This window comes from Astatotilapia calliptera, chromosome 19, assembly GCF_964374335.1.
Source record: "Astatotilapia calliptera chromosome 19, fAstCal68.1, whole genome shotgun sequence".
NCBI classification, from domain to species: domain Eukaryota; kingdom Metazoa; phylum Chordata; class Actinopteri; order Cichliformes; family Cichlidae; genus Astatotilapia; species Astatotilapia calliptera.
The window spans coordinates 16,266,425-16,287,720 of NC_137440.1; the positions used below are offsets into that span (position 1 = coordinate 16,266,425).

General features: G+C 39.4%; 1 protein-coding gene and 1 long non-coding RNA gene across 5 annotated transcripts in view; one reads left to right on the plus strand and one right to left on the minus strand.

The window, feature by feature from the left end:
- The window catches only part of LOC113012735 (CAP-Gly domain-containing linker protein 4), a 61,225-nt gene that overhangs the window by 18,533 nt on the left and 21,396 nt on the right, over positions 1 to 21,296 (plus strand). For 2 of the 4 annotated variants that reach the window (XM_026153043.2, XM_026153042.2), the window contains exons 2-7: positions 2,980 to 3,126; positions 4,046 to 4,185; positions 4,676 to 4,769; positions 5,015 to 5,176; positions 7,813 to 7,931; positions 16,858 to 17,106. In XM_026153043.2, the coding sequence (XP_026008828.2) occupies positions 3,000 to 3,126; positions 4,046 to 4,185; positions 4,676 to 4,769; positions 5,015 to 5,176; positions 7,813 to 7,931; positions 16,858 to 17,106 (891 nt within the window). In that variant the 5' untranslated portion in view covers positions 2,980 to 2,999. Of the gene's footprint in view, positions 1 to 1,280; positions 2,499 to 2,979; positions 3,127 to 4,045; positions 4,186 to 4,675; positions 4,770 to 5,014; positions 5,177 to 7,812; positions 7,932 to 16,857; positions 17,107 to 21,296 lie in introns of those variants that run through there. The other 2 variants (XM_026153041.2, XM_026153045.2) reach the window with 2 other exon arrangements.
- LOC145422547 (uncharacterized) lies at positions 13,347 to 16,922 on the minus strand. Its single transcript, XR_013903857.1, has 3 exons — positions 16,786 to 16,922; positions 14,110 to 14,447; positions 13,347 to 13,468 (listed from the first exon to the last, which is right to left on the minus strand). It is a non-coding gene; the product is annotated as an uncharacterized LOC145422547 (long non-coding RNA).

Consider the following 21,296-nt stretch of genomic DNA (forward strand, 5'->3'; position numbering starts at 1 on the left):
CTCCATGCTCCTGAAGTTAAAGTTATTATGAGCTTAATGATGTAATTCAGATAGTTCTCTAGATATAGCATGGAACTTAAAAAGATCCACATACATTACAGTCAGCCAGAATGGGTAGCTTGCCAATGGGTGCTTAAATGGCCACAGTCATCAAAAATATGTGAGTGCTGTCTCTTCAGTAGCTGTGGGGATGGTGACATCATGTAGGTCAGGCAAACAAGAAGAGGCTTATTGCAGAAGTAGGCCATTGTCTCAAGTCATACTGCAAAGACCTAATCTCTACACAGCCAGTCAGTGACCTCAGAGAGGTTGGTAGTAGTTTTTCATCTCACTCTTTAGCAGCATGAACTATGGAAATCACAATCACTGCTAAAGCATACATCTATATACAAATGTTCTGTTTGCAACAATGAAATTACAGAATTACAAAAAATGGCGAAGAAATGATCAACAGTTACATGTTAAGACACACTCTCTTCCTCTTCAAGCATGCACGTGCACTCTTCTGTGGGGTGTGCTGTTGAGAAAGTTCAGCATAGTCATTGCTTTCTTTGCATCAGCTTGGCAAATCCTAAATTCTTTGTCAGAGATAATTTCAGTTTTTTTCTGTAACCCAGATTTTCTGACTCAGTTGAATGCTCACAAAAATAGAGTAATTAATAAGCCATTTCACTCTTCTTTTGGACAAAATGGGCCATTTAAGTGCTACCCACTTGAGTCGGAGCAATTATATGTAATAAAAAAGATTAAAGAAATGATCATCAAAAAAATTAAATGATAAAAAGCAACATTGTTTTTGCAAATATGGCAAGAGAGTAATGCTGCAGAAAATAATTTATTCTTTTGAGTTAATACATGAATGTTAGCACTCACTACAGGCTTTTATTTATTATTTCTCAAGTTTTCCTAAACATTAAATACCCCATAGACACAGTTAAACATTTTCTGCATCGCCTGCTGACTGTTTGAAACACACAGTTTGTCGCTATAATTTCACAGCTTCCTTTAATGGTAAAGTTAAAATGCAAATCAACAGGTTGTATGTATAAAACGCATTCCTTTCTTTTTAAAATTTTCTGCAAGTGCCACAATTTCATTGATTGTTTGAGTTTTCACTTTAATAGGAATACAGATTCTGTTCTGTTTGAAGAAAAATGTATTATACATTAAACCTGTTGAATCTTCTGGCACTGCCAAGTCTGCTTCACACTGCTGGAACTGCTGTGAATAAATTACTACAAAATTCAGTCAGTAAAATTAATTTTACTTAGCTCTGACTGCGCTAATGTGCACGTTAGAGAATTTTTAGACGTTATATTTTTTCTTTTTTTACTGACTTCTATCCTCTGTTCCTCTGACACTTTTTGACTGAAGTAGGTAGCACTTGATCTGTCAACTTTGTGCAGAAGATGTGTGAAATGACACATCAAACGCCCTCTTTTATAAATGTTGAGCACTCTGAGGCTGAAGCAGAAGTCTGGGATAACAGAGAATGTTGGTGACTCCTGTCTTGATGTGAGTTATCTGAATTTGCTTGTTAGTACATTGTTTCAGTTATGTGTAATTCATCCAGGTTAAAAGAAAACATCTTTGTGACTCGGAAAGTTGAGGCCAAAGTTTTCAAACTTCCTGAAAAATAATTAGTCTCTTGTCAGACCGTCACCTGAGCATGCTGTTGGAAAATCAGACTGTGAAGTGAAGTTCCACAAGCTAATCAAAAAAGGGTGCTTCAGTTTCAGGGCTCTAGAGTGGTTAATATTGTTAAGCCCCTTTTCTTATGAAATATGAGTTTTTTCTTAAAATATTTCTACAAATATCTTGCAAATTTGCTCAAATACTTTTTTTTTTTTTTTTTTTTTTTTAAAGAAATTGCTTTTATTTGATAATACAACCCTATTGTGACAGTGAGTGTTTTTTTTTCTTCTTCTCCTTTACACCAAATGGATGGAGGTCATGGTGTAAAGTCACCTACCCTCTCCCTGGGGCTGATAGGTATTCAGTGTCTGTCCTATGGTTGCTTCAATAGGGCTGATGTTTGCTGTCAGGGGGAACTGGATACTGGCCTTTATGGTGAACGACAGGCCTTCTAATCAAAGCCACCACTTTCCTACCGTTTGTTTGCAGCCTACAGGCCACATTCCCTCCACTAGGGGTTACGCTCGGCTACTCTATGTCATTGAGGTCAGAGGTACACAGGACTGGAAAGTGAGAGTGACATTCCAGCTGGGAGAGTCAGACATACAAGCTCCTTGGCTTGAAAGTGTACAGGCTGTAAATAGCTGCTGGACCTGGGAGTCAGGGGATCAACAGGGTATAATCAGAGAGAGTGGGGATGTTATTGGAGATTGAGGAGGGGGGCAGTCAATGAGCTTTGGAGTTATTTTGGGAAGGATTTTGGTTAGATGTTCTACTGGACCCAGTCTGTGTCTTTTGATTTTAGCTTAGCACGACTGCTCGCATGGAGATCAACAAGAAAGAGGATAAAGGAGAAGATGACAGTGAGTGAGGGTTGGTTGGGAAGATTTTAGGCTCAATGTTGCTTTCCCAGGCTTACACCTATGTGTGTGTGTGTATGCTTCTAGTTCAGCCTCCAAGGTTCCTCTGTGAAAGCTTCCTGTGTCCCCATTACAGTGTCACTTTTTTGAGATTAGGCTCGTAGTTTGGTGTGTTCACCTTTGTTTTCTAATCTGCAGGCAAAGTAATCTCTCAGAGGTGCTATGAGTCAAATGCTGACATTCTTTGAAAATCCCTGTCTTGTTGGGGTGATAGCTTGAATGCGCCTTTGCCCCATATTCTTCAGGCGACACCACAGATTAAAATACCATGTTTTTTAATATTATGTTAGTTCTTTGCTTACAAGTTGCATTTCCCTGTATTGCACTGCCAGATCAAATGAAGACATCGCTGTAGCCTGTGTGCTTTTATTGAGAGATTAGACCTACTTGTGTTCTCAGAATAGGCTTTCTAATATTGTTCCAGCCGCAGGCCCTGAGGGGGAGATGACAAAGGAGGATGTTTCAGAGCCCGTTGAAGGCGACACGGTCCTGGGCTGCCGCGCTAGACTCTCTTCTCATCAGCGGCCAGTGATCCACCAGGTGGCCTCTGCACCCATGCCCAGTGACTGTGGTGAGTATTCACGCTTTCTCTTTGCAGCTATGTGACATTTCAAGCTAGTTAACGCGTTCTCTTTGCAGCATCAACAGGCTGTGAAATGCCACAAGATATGAGACTGAAGAAAGGTTGATGGCTTAAATTGACACAGAGAGATGATAGTGATACAGAGTCTCCGGGTTCTAATAATGTAGCTGGATATGTTAGTTACAAATTGAGGTTGTTCTTTTGTAGTGATTAATTCTTAAACAAGAACATGGTGACTGTTATCGTCTATATCTTGATTTACCTAATTAATCAGTAAAGCCATTTCAGCAGGTTTGATGCTAATTTGCTCTAATGTCCTTAAATACTTGGATGTTTCATTTCTTTAAGAAACTACTGTGTTGATTTTGTGTAAGTTTTTTGAGGTGAATAGAAGTCAAGTAACACTTGACTGTTCAATTACTTCTGAGGTGAGTGATGTATTTTAAAGTCTAATTTTCATGTTTAATGCCTTTTTTCCCCAAAACCCTCTGAAAGTTGAATCTTTAATCAAAGTATTTCATTTCAGATTTGCTGTAGTTGCGTACAGAGACAAAATTATGAAAAAATGTCATGCCGACTACAGTTAGTGTTAACTTTTGGCCTTTCACAGTGCAATCCATTTGCCTTCAGCCTCAGCCGGGTCATCTAATGCCTCATTTGGTTCACGGCAGGCCATCTACTGTCACATCTGTTTTCATTTGCCTCTGCAAGGGCAGCAAGGGCATTTCCCAAGATTAGTAATTTGCTGAATCGATTGAACAGTCAGTTGCAGAAACGTAGTAAACGTCTGTGCTGCAGAGTTTCACACATGCTCTCTTCGTGTCTGTACACGGGAGAGAAATATTTCCAGTCCCACTCCTCATTATACTTAACACGTGTTACTTTTGTTCCTCTTCATTGCTTCCAGAGTTCTCCTTCTTTGACCCCAGTGAGCCGCAATGCAGGGAGGTTCTGTTGGATCCCAGCACCACCATACCAGAGCTGTTTGCTGTCCTCAGGCAGTGGGTGCCCCAGGTTCAGAAGGACATTGACCTTATCGGCAATGAGGTGACATAAAAAAATGTCCAACTGCTGCGGAATCTCACAGCGGTCCCTTCTGTAGCTGTAACGCTTTTATTTTTGTCGTAATATAATCAACTGAAGCTTCAGAGGACTTCAGATTAATATAAGTTCTGATTTATTTTTTTTCATTGTTATGGACTCTGTTCAGATACACACCAAATCCCTTCTGCCTGTGTTACACAAAGTAGCTGCATTGCAGTAAACTGTGCAGAGAAGCACTCATCTCAAGGGTAAAAGAAGGCGATCATTTTCTCTGAGTAACTATCACCCTTGAGAAATAAATACCTTGTTTCAATGCCAGTTTACGTAATACCTGTTGTCCAGATTTAAGTAGAGTAGAGTTATGAAAGCCTTGAATTACTTGTCATTCATCACACAATTTCCCTCTAATTTCACTTTAACCTGTTATGGAAGATTTCTGCACGCCAACACCAAGTCCTTAGTGGCACATACTGCATATCTTCTCTTTGCACAGATACTAAAGAGAGGCTGTGGTGTGAATGATCGAGACGGTCTGACAGATATGAGCCTCCTGCACTACTGCTGCAAGGCCGGAGCCCCAGGCATTGGTAAGTATTGACAGAGATGTTGAATAAGCACTCTCAGCTGCAGGGTAGAACTAAACAGACATCTACTCTGACGTATGTGTGTGTGAATTTATGTGACCACTCTACTGCTGAACATTATTCTGTATACCTCAGTAAGTGCAGCTGTTCATCAACCACTTCTTAAATACACTCTCTAGAGCTGACTTACTGTCTGTTACTACAACTCCTCTCAACTCTAACACCTGTGTTTGTGACCTGTTCTTCAGGCGATGCAGACACGGCAGCGAGCTTTGCTCAGCAGCTCCTCGCCCTGGGCGCAGATCCAAACCTTCGTTCGCGGTGGACTAACATGAGGGCTTTGCACTACGCTGCGTACTTCGATGTGCCCCAGCTTATCCGTGTGGTGCTGCAGGCATCCCAGCCTGGAGGTGAGAGCAGAGCTGCAGCTGGAGCAGAGAGATGAAAGGTCACCCTAGCTGTAAGGACAGGCAGAGACTGTATTTTCTCAAATAAACAGCCTGTCTCAGGGATTTTCTTGGCTCAGAATGGGCCTATGGGGGTGACAACTCTTGGTGTGTAAAGTGAAGGCACTGAATGTGTTGATTTCTTACAGTAAACCTGGTGGAAGATCTAAGGCAGGGTAACGGCAACCTCTTTTAAATCTCTTAAAATCTTGCTTTTTAAAACACTAATGCCTCGTTGAGACTCTTACCTGTCTCTCATTGGGCAGGATTTTTTTTTGTAATTTATTTTTTCTGTTGTTTCTGTTAAATATGAAATTCCCCTGAATTCTGTGTAATTTCTTTTTATTTTAAGTTTATTTTTTAGCACTTTGTAACTACATAAATACAAATGAAGCTGGGAAAAATAAATACTACCATCCTGCTGTTCCAGGTATCAGAATAAAGAGCCTCCAGCCTTTGAAAAAGTAGGGTCTTGAATATGAAATGGTTTCATGAAGTGTTGTTAGATGTTAATTTGGTTCTAAAAAGTTTACTAGGATGTTTCAAAATTTTATTTCTGTAAAAGAATCGAAGTTCTTTTGAAATGGAAACTGTACAGGAGCCCTGTCATTAGCTTTTCATACTGGCGGCTCATTGTCTGCTTGTACACTGGCAGCACGAGGATTGATCATCGCTCTTTTCGTACGGCTGTGATGTCCAATTTATGAAAATCGTTACTCAGCAGATAAAACCTTGTTGACTGCGTTGGATCAAATGATAACGAGAGAAGTGTCGTTCACGGCAGTGTGTCTTGAAGAAGGTGCTCGATGAAACACTTGCCTCAGTAAATGACACAGACAGAAGTGTGGTTTTCTCATCATTACACACAAATACAAACTAATCAGTAAATGGTAAAACCAGCTAGCTTACCAACTTACCCTAGCCTCAGTTTCCTGTTTTTATTTAATAGGAGTGGGACCCCAGTGTGGTCTTCTGCTGCTGTGGCCCATCTGCTTCAATGCTGGACGTATTGTGTGTTCAAAAATGCTCTTGAGTTACTGTGGTCTTGCTTTCACCTAATAACAGTCTTGCCATTCTCCTCTCACCCCTCACTGCACTCTTTCCAGACATTTTTGTAAACTTTAGAGGTGGTTGTGTGGGAAAATTCCAGCAGATCAGCTCTGTTATGCTCTATTCAGATGAGTGTGTCTGGCACTAACAACCATGCCACATTCAATGTTACTCAAGTCACCTTTCTTTCCTACTCTAATGCTCAGTTCAAATGTCATGTCTAACCCTAACTGCACTAATGTGCAGTAGACATCTGCATTAACAAGAAGTTAGCAGCAGTTGAATCTAGTTGAAAGTGTTAACAATCAGCTATAATTTGTTAATTCACTAGCAAAAATAATCTATATTCTGCTGTGGCACGTTGCACAATGTAAAAATATTCCACAAATACTTTGAGCAAAAACTGACATTCGATTATTTGACTTGTCAATGAGACACAAGGATCATATGGTCTTTGTGTGCAGTAAGCACAGTTTCCTCCTTCCTGTAAATGGTGCAGTATGTCTGACTGTTGCTGTCTGCTTTTTTTCCACCCTTAAAATACTTTATCTATTTGTTAGTCCAGAAAGATTTCTTTCTGCATACCTTACTCTTTTGGTGTAGGATGTCGGTGTAGCTGGGACCTAGATTTACCTAGATTCTCTATGAATATTAATTTTACGGCAGTTCAGAATCTCGTGTACTGTGAGAATCAACTAAGTCTTGATAGTGCTGTGCAGTTAATGAAATCAATTTTAGCTCCACATTTAGTTCCATATTTGGTTTCCACCTATTAATAAATCAAAATAATTGACAATTTCTTTTACTTTTTTCGTTCGGTAAAAAAGCCCACTGCCATGTGGTGGCAGTTTTGATTCAGTTTGAATGTTTTTAAGTTTTATTTTCAGTTGAATTGTAAATAAACTAAATGTAACAACTTCTGCTTTTTCCCAAAGACTGTAAGCAATCATGTTAAATAATCATGAGTCCTGAGAGCAGCTGCCAAACGCTTCAGAATCATGGATGTAGGCTCCGTTTCCAGATGTGGATTTCCGGAGTTATCTGGAGTTCTGAGGTTGATACAGCAAGTCTGATGACTCACTAAACCACATTCTCAATTCCCCTTTGTTGTCCAAACTTCTTTCATGTTAACTTATTAAAGTTTCTGGAGTTCTGGTGCATTCATTATACATACTTTGAGATTTCTGCCTTCAAAAAGCTCAACAACTCTGCTGTGAAAGTGGTGCTTAATTTATTCAGACAAACCATGCAGCAGTTCTGCTCTCAGCAGTCTGCTCAAATACAAACGGTGAGGGCAATAGAACTGGTTTTACAAGAGCAGGTTAATTAGGAAATGACTTCAACAAAGGCAGGGTGTGTGTGTATGGGGCAGGTTTTCAGTTTGTCTTTTACACTTAGTTGCTTAAACAATGTTTAAACCCAGTGTTTGCATTTGAGACACCAGGTAGAAAATGATGCAAGTTAATAAAGTGTCAATTAATTCTTAACACACCCACACAAGCCATATAACTGTGTATTCCTAACCTCCCAATGGTCTTTTTATGTTGTAGATGTTGATGCCACCTGCAGTGACTTTGATTTTGGCACAGCTCTGCACATCGCCGCATCCAACCTGTGCACATCAGCTGTCAAGTGTCTCTTGGAACTGGGAGCCAATCCTGCGTTCAGAGTAAGTGCCATAGTTGTTCTGCGTATACGCACACAGCAGCAGACTCACAAGTCATCCTGTGAATTTGACAGATTGAATTCCTTCATCAAACCGACCAAAGAATTATTACATTTAATTAGGATTGCATATCGGTATTGATCTCCCTTTTCGATTTTAAGTCACAGAGACGAGAATCGATGCTTGATGAGTGAGTTGCGTTATATAAATGTTAAAAAATGAAGATCTCCTCAGAATATAGCTTGTATTATTTATTTATATATTTGTTGCTTCTACAGTCAGCAAATGATCCGCACTGTGCTTTTGTGGTTATAAATAATGATGCACTGATGGAAAATTAAAATTTCCAGTTGACTCATAGTGTTAAATAGATTTTTCTTTGCTATTGTTTTAATTATTTCCTCTTTTTACAAGTAAACAAAGAAGTCTTGTAGCTCTTGAGTGTGGGCCCGTGAACTTCTAGCTCGGGCCAAACTGATGTGACACACAGTAGTAAACGCCATCTTTGTTTTTTCTGTTTTTCTTTTTTTTTTGCCAGTATGCTGATATTGGTCAACATAAGGGGGAAAAAATGGAAACACGATAGGATTAGTAACCAAATTTGGTATTAACCATGTGATTGCACTGATGTAATCTGACCATAAGCCCAACTAGTACTGGGTTATATAATAGTCATAATTTTATGCATGATATGAATTTTTAAAATATTGCTTTAACCTAGGATGAAACATCCACTTGGGCGTTCCCAGCGGTTTAAATGTATTAAATTATTGGCCACCTGATGTGCTGATGATTGTAGTGAGAGGTGACATGTAAGGGCTCTGCAGGCTTCTAATTTACAGCTGTAGTCATGTGACTGGCTTACATTTGTAAAATAGTTAACCCTAAAAAAGCAAAAAAATTAGTTTACATTATAATCCATGATGGTGGAACAACATCATGGATAGAAAGATTAGCTCTATGCAAGTTTTTCAGTTTTCAAAAATTAGGCTGTCCTGCTCCTGGACTTCCTGAGCTCCTCCACAAAAAGTAATGGAGGCACAGTTTACATGCTCAAGGTTAAGAGGTGTTTTATTTGATGACAGAATCATTTGTTGTAGAAACATTAATGCTAACGAGCCACATGACTAAAAATAGCAGCCATTTAAAAAAAACGAAACAAACAAACAAAAACATTTAGCATCTAAGCTAAAAGTATAACAGCCAGTCTGTTAAGTACTGACCTTATAGTCTAGTATTGAAGTTTTGTTAGCAGACGGTAGGTTACTTATTGTATTGGTTGGTTTTCTGTTATGTTAGAGTGTTATCTTTAATGCTCCTGACAGAAGAATGACCCAAATATTAATAAGTCTTAATATGCTGAGCCCATCCTTGTAGCTGCCAAATTAACTGAACTATACATGGATACTTATGATTTGCTGGGGTTTTTTGTTTGTTTTTTGTTTGTTTGTTTTCCTATTCCATACTTATCCTTACTTTAAAATTTCAATGTTTTATGATGACCTCAGTGAAGGCCACAGGCTATAATCTGTCAGTCCAGCAAAGTTCTTTGAGATTCAAGTGTTGTTGGAGATTTGAGCTCTTCAGACTTTATCTGCCGTAAGGAGGTGAAAAATATGCCACATAACATGTGTAAAGCAGTTGTGCAGAATGGTTTAAATAATCTGCAGCACTTGCAAAGGTAACAATATTTAAGAGTCCTTTGCGGCTTGACTGTCAGTACCGGATGCGTCAGGTAATTGCATGGTTTTAAGATCAGTAAGACGGCTTTGTCATAGCTGAAAAAGCATATAAGTGGGTATGATGGTCATATTTCACTTAGTGCAGTCTTTTGTGCCTGTTGGCTCACTGACATACCTTAACTGCACTTAATGCAACTGACTCATCAGTAATGTTATTGATTTTTAGGTTATTTGCGCCACTTCTCCTGCTGTGACAAGTGAAAAGGTTTATTCGTGTACATTCAGGTGAACATGGTGGGTTGTGGATGCATTTTTCGGGTAGCGCTTCCTGTGGATTTGGCTGACAAGGAGCGAGAGGACACATGGTCCAGATGTTTTTAATTTGAAATGTTTTTTTTTTCTCATTTCTTTTGACATGTTATTTTGACATAACATATTTAATTAGCCTTTTTTCCCTCACTGGTAGAGGGAGGTGCCTTAGTCCCTTTGATTTAACCACCTAGCATCAGCTACCTAGCAGGAACAAATGTAATTTCTGTCAGTATTCTGACTTCTACATCTTCCTGTTTCATAGTCAGAACTAACATATTGTCAAGAAAATCCCAACTTGGCTTAAACTTTTTTTTTTTTTTTTTTAGTTTGTCCCCAGCTCTAAATTGAAGATGACCACAGAGGTCAGCACGCCCACCCCTCCACATCTTGGTGACTTGGGGCTCCAACAGGGTTCTGCAGTAGTCTTATGCACAGCCTACAGATCGCTGTTTACTGTCACCAGGGGGCAGCGTCACAAACAACCAGTCCGAGGGTTCCTCTTGCTTGTGCTGGTCTTGGTTCTTGTGAGCCACTGAGAGGAGCAAAGCTATATTTTATAAAGAGCTGATGTGAAACGAGTATTTAAAAAACATTCTCACTGTAGCCGCTATTTAAGGCTTCTCATTCTGTGGTTTTTGACCTTTGCACTTCTGGTGTTTGAGGTGAATGCCACTATGCCCTGTTTCGATTTATGTATAGCGTCATCCTTATGGACCGTGCTATTGGGTTCCACGTGAGCTGTATGCACAACTCTTTGTGCAGACAAATCCTTATTCAAACAGACACAAACTCATTAGCACAAAACAAGCTCTGACTTGTGGTATGAACCTTGTGATGATATAAATTCACAACCTGGAAGCTTTTTGTTTGCACACGTTACCTGTTAGTGCCTTTATCTTAACTTCCACCAAAAATCCATTTACTATTTACAATATACATCAGATTCACAAAAGGAAAAAATGGGACAATATCTTAATGTTCAAAAAAACTTACATCTTTCTGGAACCTGGTGCCTGGTAAGTTTTCAAAAAAATATAAACACATTTAATATTTTTCACATCAGGTATAAAAAATTCTATAAGAAAATGGATCAAATCAGAAACAGCTGTTAATGATGCTAATGATAGATAATGGAAGTCATATTCCATATATAGAAATGAACCTTTGTTTTCAGACTTAAACGAGAGATATAGAATTTAGATGAGATTTAATTTAATGTCACTGGACGACATTAGCACATTAGTTTCCTTTAGTTGGTAAAGTAAAATAAACAAGCAGTTTATTCACCCGTTTTCAATCTTTTCTTAACAGACTAATTATTTTAGCGCACCACATTGACTTAAAGCAGCCCAGTGCACCACCACCACTGTGAACTGCTCTAAAAACAGCATGCGAGTGACCCTGCTATTCACTAATGTAATCTCAACAGACCGATTGTTGTTTCGTAGCTCTTGTATTGGATTTCATTAGATTGTAGGTGGTCATGACACTGTTTTTGCCCCATGCATTTTCTCAGATGTCAGCATTCATAACTCCCGTTGAGATAGAAAATTGATTCCCACAATTTTCCCACTTTCACCTTTACAAACCTTCCTGATGCGATTCAATCTTTGCTCTTTTTGTTTACTGCTAGACCGAATTACTGCGATTTGATGGAGATCTTTGCAGAGGAAATCTGCCTGCTCAGTTTTTAAAAAAATAAATAAATGAATAAAAAAAAAGGGACAGATCGCAATCTTTTTGGTATGAAAGTCCAGGTAATCTATCAGGTTTTTCCCCCCCCAATTTTAGATATTCAGTGGGGGTTTTTTGTTTGTGCACATTGACATCTTCTGACTCAGCTGTCAGCTAACACCTGAGAAGGCAGCTGCTTAGACTACAGATTTCACAGACATTTTTGAATAGATTCACTACTTCGATGTCTTGTGCTTGCTCTGTTTGCTTTCGTGCCTCTCGGTTGCATCTCAGTTTCATTTAAATCTTGATTGAGGGCTTTGCTGAACAGCCCTGATCAGCTGTTATCTTGAGCGAAAGTATATACACAGCAGGGTCCCAGTAGATAATGTTTTTGGCATGAATATATGGGCTGTCATAGCTTATGGGTTTTATTCAGAATGTTATATCTGTATTGGAACTTGCAGTGTGATTATCTTTAATATTGCACATTTTGGCTGCAGAAGTATTGAAGCTGTTTGTAAACAGGTCTAGTTCCTGGTCTTTGTAAGCACTAATTTTCCCACTGGAGGTCACCAAAGCACTGCACACCATAATTCAGTAATTTCCATTCTCAAATATGAGAGCAGAGGCTCTATATCTTACTGAGTGAATGCAATGCTTGCAAGATATATGGACTATGTGGTTAGAAATTACAAGGCTGGCTTTTTGAAACCCAAGAGGCTTTCTTGGTTTCTGTTTAGTCGTTATCTTGCCAAGCAAAAGTTAAAACGCCACAGAGGGAAGATTATTTTCTGTCTGCTTTATTATTTAAGGTTCATCACTGCTGCTGGCAGTTGGCTCTAGAGATATGCTGCATCGGCTTTTATAAGCTCCGATATTGCAATATTTTTTTCTTCTTGTAATCTTTATCACTATTTGAAAGGACCCGTGTGTTTGCCGTGACCCTGACGATGACAGTCCTTTTATTACGGAGGATTGAAATGAGATAAATAGATTCTATTAATAGTTTGTTTTTCATTTATTTTGTTGGGTTTTTATTTATTATTAGTTCTTTAGCTAGAACATCTCAATTTACTAGCAGTGTGGTTCCAGTCACGGGGGTAGCAATCCAAGCAGAAATGCTCAGAACTACCTCTCACCAGTTCCTTGTGGGGTTCACCTAAGGATTCCCTACCCAACTGAGAGACGTAATGTCTCCAGCATCTCCTGGGTCTCGCCCGGGGCATCCTTCTGGTGAGAGATGCCTGGAACACTTCACCTAGGAGCCGTCCAGGAGGCATCCTACTCCAAACTAGGGTAGCAGCATGTTCCCGTCCTGGAATGGGCATTCCACCCTGTGTGACTGAGAAACATGGCCTCAGATTGCGAGCTGCCAGCTCTCATCCCTGCCACTTCACACTCTGCTTTAAACCACCTCAGTGGGTGAGGTTATTGCTCGATGAAGCCAACAAGAACACACCATCCACAGAAAGCAGAAACGAGATCTCGAGACCACCAAATCTGATACCCTCTCGTCCTCAGCTGCATCTAGAAATCTGTCCTAAAAAATTATGAACAGGATCAGTGACAAAGGGCAGCCCTGGTGGAGTCCAGTACCTACTGGGAGGGGATCCAGCTTTTTGCTGGCAATGTAGACCAAGCTCACAACAGGTATACAGAGACCACTGACTTATTTTAAAATAAAGAAATCAAAAATATAATGGAGAAATAAATAAGAATTTGAAATGGAGAGATTCAAAAATAAGCATCAGTTTATTAGTCATGTATTTTTTCCCCCCCATTTTTGATTTATGCAGCTTTGATCTTCTGTAAGGCGGTGCATTCGCTGTAATGTCGTCATGTTATCATTACTCAAAATTAAAGCACAACCTGGAAAAAACACACAGAGAAGGTAACATTAATTTATTACTCCCTTTAAAATGAAAAGTTGTAATAATGAGTAATTCATCACAATCAGCCACATCCTTCAGTACTATTCTTTTTTTTTTCCTGCATTGACTTTTCATGTGTTTGACAAATTGTGAAATTCGCATTTGAAAAATGATGGTGTTGGCTGGCAGTGTGTTCGTGATATCAGAGCCAAGAAATTCAGTTTCTTTCTGAGTAAAGGTCAGGCATGGAAGTGGTTTAATTTGATATTTCTCTTCACTGGCACTGCAGAGATTAATCACAACAAACTGAGTATTGGAGCAATGGAAAGATTTTTTAAAAAGGATGGAAAAATAAAAATGTTGCTGGCCTTTCGTGCTTCCCTTGCTACATACCTTATGGATTGAGAGCTGTGGCAACTCATCATTTCTTGCATTAGTAAAAAAAAAAGGTTTCTGTGGTGAACTGCTCACTTATTTCTCTTTCAGTTTCAGATTAAATGTGAGCTGCTGTTGCAGATCTGTTTGGTATGTGGAGGATTTTGGGTGGGTGGATTGACATGTTTCCCTGCACATTCTGAATTTCAGCATACAGCTCATGGGAAGTTCAGCTGTTAACAATAACAGAAGGTGTTTACTTACTCAGCTTTATTTTACTTTCTCAGTAAATCTTGTTTTTTGTGTTGGTTCCAGGATAAACTTTGCACAAAAATTAAAGAAATTTGTGTTTAGTCAATTATTTCTTTGTTGTAAAGATGCTTCTTGGCAATAAATCTCATACTGTTGAACAGCCTGTTTACATCCCAAGAAGATGACGCCACAAGGATTCGTTTCCTCACTCGGTCACACTGCATGGGGCTGCTGGGAGGTCAGGCCTAAGTGCGCTGGTGTCGGCAACATGCCCACTGGAACCTGAACATACGGCAGTTGAATCACAGGGTCAAAGTGTGGAAAAGATGTGGAGAACGCTATGCTGATTCCTGCAACAGCGGTGGAATTGCAGTTATTAGCACTTTCATGTTCCTATCCCAGGATTGCAACAAAGAAAAAAGTCACTTAAATGCAATGATTCACAAATCATTTGCGAGAGTGTCAAATATGTTTCAGGTATTCTGCCTGTTGTGCATAAGCATTAAAAGCATCTTTCAAAGCTCTCATAATTTAACCGTAACAAATGAAGTATGGCTGTTGTGTAGTTGTGAAAGGCATTTGTCACATGTCAGTGGGTGAGTGTGTGACAGTGCTTAAAAAATGGTTCACCGTGGGAGCTTGGCATGGTATTACATTATGGTACTTAAGTGAAATACACTGGACTTGTCTAGAGGTGATTATTGTTCTGTTTATTACCCCATCAATCTAAAGTATACATGGGGAGTTGATTAGGGTTGCCCAGCTGTTTTTAAAAAAAAAAGAAAAAAGAGAGAGATTGCATGCTTTAAATGCACTCCTTTAAATATAGATATCGCCACTGAGCTAAGCATTTCTTTCCTGGAGCTAGTCCTGTGGCATGCTGCCTTCACTCTAGGCACATGAAGACAGATTGATTGTTTGGTACTTTAGCTCAGTGTTACAACATGAGAGCGACAGGCCTCAGCAATAAAAGGCAAGCTGGGTTTTGATATTTATCAAAGACCACTTGTATTGTTGCCGGAGGGGCTGGCAAATGCAAGTGTGCCCCAATTAATCCTGCGCCGTAGTGCTGGATGAGCTCCTCTCGTCTGTCACGCCTCCACAGCCGTATCCTCCTACCTCCGCTGACACTTAAGCTTGCTTAGTGTCTCTAAGCTCTCCCTGACTGTAGTTTCTTTACGTGACTAAATGCTCATGTTGTGCGCCTCTTGCCCTGACAACATGAATAAGATGCGATTAGGTGCAGCATACAGAAATGATGGTGACCATTTTGGAGATGGACATAAAAAAAAAAAAATGTTTTAAATAGTTTGTCTTTTGAAAGCAGTCTGTCATCAGTGATGCTTATGCTGCATTTGATTTAATTAGTATTGATCGATATTGCGAGAGCTGGCAAGCTGTCTCACTGTTGTTCTCAGCTAGTGGTATTTTTTTTTTTCTGCTTTATTTCACAGTTTTTACTTTTCAACGCACAAGCCTCCTCTTTCCTCCTCCAAATGTAAACATCTAACCCGCAGGGATTAGAGTTCCAGATATAAGCCTCAGTTTGTAGGTCGAGCACTGTTGGTTCTCATTCACTGCTATAAAAACGACTGGCTAAATTCTTTCTTTACTGAGCCGTACTTCAGCATGCAATAAATCCTCATTCTCAGGTACTCTTGGCCCAACTGATATTGTTGAAATAAAAAAGCACCAGTTCAAGTTCAACCAATTATTTTCTGCTCAAGTGGACTGCAAGAATTCTGTGTTTTGTCAGAAGGTTCAGCGCTTCAGTGCTCCTACCAACATGACGTCCAGTCTTGTGCTTGCAGTTGGGCAGTTTCTAATATCATATCAGTGTTCTGGTAAGTGGGATCGGTTTATTGCACACATCTCCCAGCATTAATGAGACTGTCTGGGTCACACTGTTTGCACTTAATGGATTCATAACGCATTAGTAAGTTTACACTTTTCATTTGGGATAGAAGCTTTCACACTCGTGCGTTAAAGAAACTGGCTCTTTTATTTCCTCAGTGATATCAACTGAGGGTCCATTTCTGGGGCAGATGTAATTGGTGGTTTAGTTATTGCAGTTGCAGTGATTGGTTTAGTTGCAGGTGTGTGATGTTGAGCTAAGAGGTTTGCAGGTGTTGCCTTGACGAATTTTGCTACAGTGTTGCTGTAGATGTCATTGTTGCTGTAATTATTATGTTTGCCATATTTAGTTAAGATGCAGTGTATTTTTACTTAAAAAAATGAAAGGGTCTGTAGCAACAAAAAAGTACAGTATGGAAAAAAAACAAAACAATCAAGTAAGACTGATTTTACCTTGGCTCATTTAAATAGAAAGTAGAAAAAAAGGACATAAAATAACAGCTCAGTGAATAAATGCCTCATATATAAAAAGAGAATGTGCTGTGAGGTGGTAAGGGTTTTCTGTATCTGTCCTTGTGCCAGTGGAGCTGAAACAGATGTCAGAGAAAGTGTTCTGCTGTGTGTTCAGTTAGTGGAGCCGAGGGTGGTCCGGATTAACACCCCCTTCTTCTTCTTCTTCTTTTTTTTTTTTTTTTCTCTTCCCTTTTTTAATTTAAAACCAATCGTTTGGATGACCTCTGCAATGCAGGTGTCTTTAGTGCTCTGCTTAGTTGCAGATATAATGATTTAAATGACTGTCCTTTTTCAAAATCTCTGCTTAAAACATTCTCTTACCTGATTGGTAAAACATTCCTCTTATCTGTGTTGTTTTTTTGTTTTGTTTTTTCTCCTTGTGTCCGGTTAAAGAATGAAAAAGGGCAGTGTCCAGCAGACGTGGTGCCTGATCCCCTCGACATGCCTCTGGACATGGCTGATGCAGCAGCCATGGCCAAAGAGCTCCGGACTTTGCTGAGACAAGCGTTACCCAGACCCAGCTCCCCTCTGCCCCTCACCCTGAAAGCCCAGTCCCTCCCTGCTCTCTCTGATAAGGCCAGGCTACAGCTCGCCTCCATGGGAATCCGTCTAGGTGACCGTGTGATTATAGCTGCACAGAAGGTGAGTTGTGGCTCTGAGCAGTGATCTTCACTTTTATACAGCAGTACTTTCAGTCTTACTTAAAGCTTTTTCATATCTCAGAATGGTACAATAGAGGGAAGTTTCACAGCCCTCTAATTATGACTCAGTGATTAGCTGAATTCAAATAAGTCCACACTTCTCCAGTTTAAAATGAGCTGTCTCTTAGCAGCAGCGAGTCAGTATATTTAAACAAAGCTCACTAATGCAGGGCTCTGTCTTTGCTTTTTCAGTTTTGTGCTGGAATATGATACTAACTTTGGTTTAGGGGCTTCAGTCAGCCTTTTTTCTACTGAAATCGAGCGTCTCTTTAACACTTACTGTAATTTTTTCCCCCCTTTATCACTTTGTGAAATTTGCAGGTCACGTCTTGCCAGTATTTCATATGCTTTCACAAACTGAAGCGAAGTTGTAGCAGAAGTAATAGCTAGCTAGATTTGGTTGTATCCATCTAAGTTTGCCTGAAAATGAATACCACCAGGAAACAATTTGGAGGCCACTTGCAAGTCCACTTGGTACAATGGAAATTAAAGCCCTTGATAAGGCTTGACAGTGGGATGCTGTTTAAAACGATACGGTGCCAGTGGAGCCTTTTGTGTGTGCTGCTATTAAATTATCAGCTCCACAGACTGGAAACGCTGGAGTATCGATGATGCCGTGTGCTGTTTTCGTCTTAATGTTGCAATAGATTTTTCACCTGCTGTTACATTGAAGTCCAAGCTTTCTGCACATACCACAACGACACTCAAGACACTTTTTATCCTGATGGTTGTAAACACGGGACCTCTGGAGACACTTTAAGCAGAGATTAAACCGTCTGCATGGTTGTGCGTGAATCCTGTATACCGAGTGAGTTTCCTGTTCCACTGGAAAAGTCTGTGCTGGATGGAGTAGTATGAAGAAACTTTGAATGATATTTTGTTTAGAGTTGGGTTATGTCATAGTCTTAAAACCAGGCAAAGCAGAAGGATGGTATTTGTGTTTGTCATGTTGATTTTTAAATGAGAGTTTGATGTAACTGTATGCTTGAGAGATGCTTGTTTTCTTTCCTCTTTGCATCCTTTTTGTTTCACTTGGTTTTACTGTGTGTGGGGAGAGCGTCCTGAAGAGTGGAGGAGAGACAGGTGAGCCATTTCATGTGGAAATAGACTGAAGGAGCTGGTAAAACTATCGGCCTAAAAAAAGAAAAAGAGTAAATTTTGAGGAACTAACAGTCACTAATTGTTCATCAATGCTCTCCTGCAAATAAAGCTTCCGTCTTTCTTTTCATGCTAGAAGCGAACAGAGTTATTATCGTTTTATATTTTAAAAGTACTTTTATCATCTTTGTGTTGTTTTTTTATGTTTTAAATTAAATTAAATTTAAATTAATTAGTTTTTTGAAAATTGTTAGAAAATGTTTTTGGGGTTTTTTTTCTTCTTTTTTTTTTTTTTTAATATTTTGAGTGGTAGTGTTAGTCCTTTTTGTTTATCATTATATGTAGGGTATTTGTTAGTTTAGGAATTTAATACAGCGCTTTTTGAAGGAAGTGATATGCGGCATTCCAAGTCTGAAACGGGTGCACGAAAGCCTAATCGAGCAGGTTTTGCTGACAGATTTTATCATATTGACAAAGACTAAAACTGAAAAGAATATTTGCTTTATGTTTTTATTTCCTTTTAGTTTTGTGGGTTTACAATATCATTTCAGTTAGTTCTGTATTTTTCCTCCAAAATTATAGTTTGTATTATTACTTTTTCCCCACATCTAGTTTTAGTTAGTGATGGCTATAGGGATTATGGTAAGGTTGGGCGATTTGCTCCGTAGTGCTCCATCATTTATCCAGCCCTCATAAGGTACCGTGTGTGGGTGAATGCTGAACAGCTGACGTCGTATTAAGACAAAATACTTGCTGCGTCTCTGCTTATTTACCTTTAATATATGATTCAACTATGTGATCCAGTTTTTTTCTTCCTCTGTAAAATCTCTCACTTTTCTCTCCTGCTCTCTCCACCTGTCAGTCCCACCCACAGTATTTCATGTCAAACACCTGGTAGAAAGAGGAGTTAAGGAGACCGTAACTGAGGCTACGCCAATTATCAGCGCCCGAGAAGACATCGTGAACGCTTCCTGCCCATCCCGTGTAGATGTTAGTGAAAATGTTGGGAAGACAATGTTGGAGAAACGTGAACATTTTATTTGTACTGTATAATCTGCAGATTCTGACAGAAATCTGCAAACATCCTTTGAAGCACCGCTCCTCTAAAACAGCAATACGGATAATTATTAGGCTATTTGTAAATAACAAAATTGGGAAACGTAAAGTCAGAAACAAGTCTTTATATTAACGGCCATCAGTCAAACAATAGTGTTTGGTCTGGGTAGAAACAGAGCGCGTCGTGTGTGACGTCTTCTTTTGCGCATGCGGGCCGCTTTGAGGGTTCACACTAGAGCGCGTTTACTGTCACATTTTATTTGTAGTGTGAACAAGCAGACAAAAAAATCAGATTTGATCAAAAAATCGGAATTGAGCATCAAGACCTGCAGTGTGAACGTAGCCTGAGTGTCTCTGCAAATGCACAGTTACATTAAGCCTTAGCTTTAAAAAATCAGTCCAGCAGTCAGAAATATCCTGCTATTTTATGATGGGTTGCTGTAGCCTCTCTACACACGCATTCATTTCAGAGCAGCACAGAAGTCGGGGTGTGAACCTGTGTGCGTACCCAGGCACACCTGTGTTGCTCGTGTGGTTTTGCAATATGTAATTATAATGAGGCAGATTCAATTTATTATAATACTCATATAAATTTAAAGCACAACTGGAGAAATTAGATTTTTAAAAATAGCCTTGACTGGCGTGCTATCGCCGCTCATTTTGAAATAAACGTCTGTCAGCAGAACCCAATTGGATGGTGCTGCTTAAGTGGATACACATTAACACAATACTACCACCACCACCCCAGTTAGTAATGGTATTGGTTATTGGAGATTTCTATGCCAATCAGAGAATAGAACAGATTGGCCAGGCCAAGGTTATTAATATCTGTGTACCAGTAATAAATGCACATATAGAATCTGTATTGCATTTACTAAGCAACATCTCCATCAATCCAACAGTCCAGGTCTTTATAGCATGGATCCTGCATCACATTAGTGCCATGCACCGGTGCCGTAGTCCATTGTAGCCAAAGTTAAGAAGCTTTGGTTACATTTTCAACCAAGACAAAATAATTTCCAGTTGCTAAGCAACACCATTTGGGAATCCATCAAGCACTCTCGGTTATGGCCATCAGATCACTCTGGCACATCATCAACATTCATCTGAGCATGTTCATCTCCGGTGCCTGGTATCAGTATTAGAAGTTTTACAAATGCATGTGCTCATGTTCTTTGTCTGTGAGTCATTCTTTTCTAATCACCGACTCTTACCCAGTCCAAGTTCACAGGCGGCAGTGTGAGCCGCACTGGCTGTTTCTTTGTAGAAGTGAGAATGTCTAATGAGTTCAACTGTAAACGTAGCAGCGCTGTAATTAAAAGCATTTATACAAAATCTGTTGACTAGTCACAGTGTAATTATACTTAGCATTTAAAAAATGCCCTGTCCTCTTTAGTTATTTTTTTGGTCATAATTCTAACACATACAGTGTAACTATAACGCAGCTATACAGCACACTGCATTAAGATAGAAAAGTATGGATGTTGAAGTGTGGGTGTGAGGAATGACAGATATATTGTGGGAAGGCATTAATTGGCAACAAATTGTCAAAGTACAGAAAAGAAAAGAAAAAAAACCATTGTCTTCATGATATAAAGAATATGTGGTGAAGAGTACTGTACAAGTAATGTCTAAAGGAAGAGGGGAAAAAGTGCAACAAACCACCAGTTTAGGTGATTAATAATGGCAAAGCTGTAACAGTATGACACATAACATCACTGTATAATAAGTAAAAATAAATATACGGATGCAATTAATTCTTAACCAGTTAAGTAAGGCAGTATGGCAAAGATGCATGTACAGATTTTGGTCCTAAGGGAGAGGGCAAGAGAGTAATGGCATAAAAGCTCTGAATTTCTGTATTGTTGCCATTAGCCTAATCAGTAACCTTGCAGTTTTGTAAAATAGGATTCATGGTACTGTGTTGGTTTCAGTTCTCATAGCTCTTTGGTTCCTCACAGGGAGAGTCCATGGGAA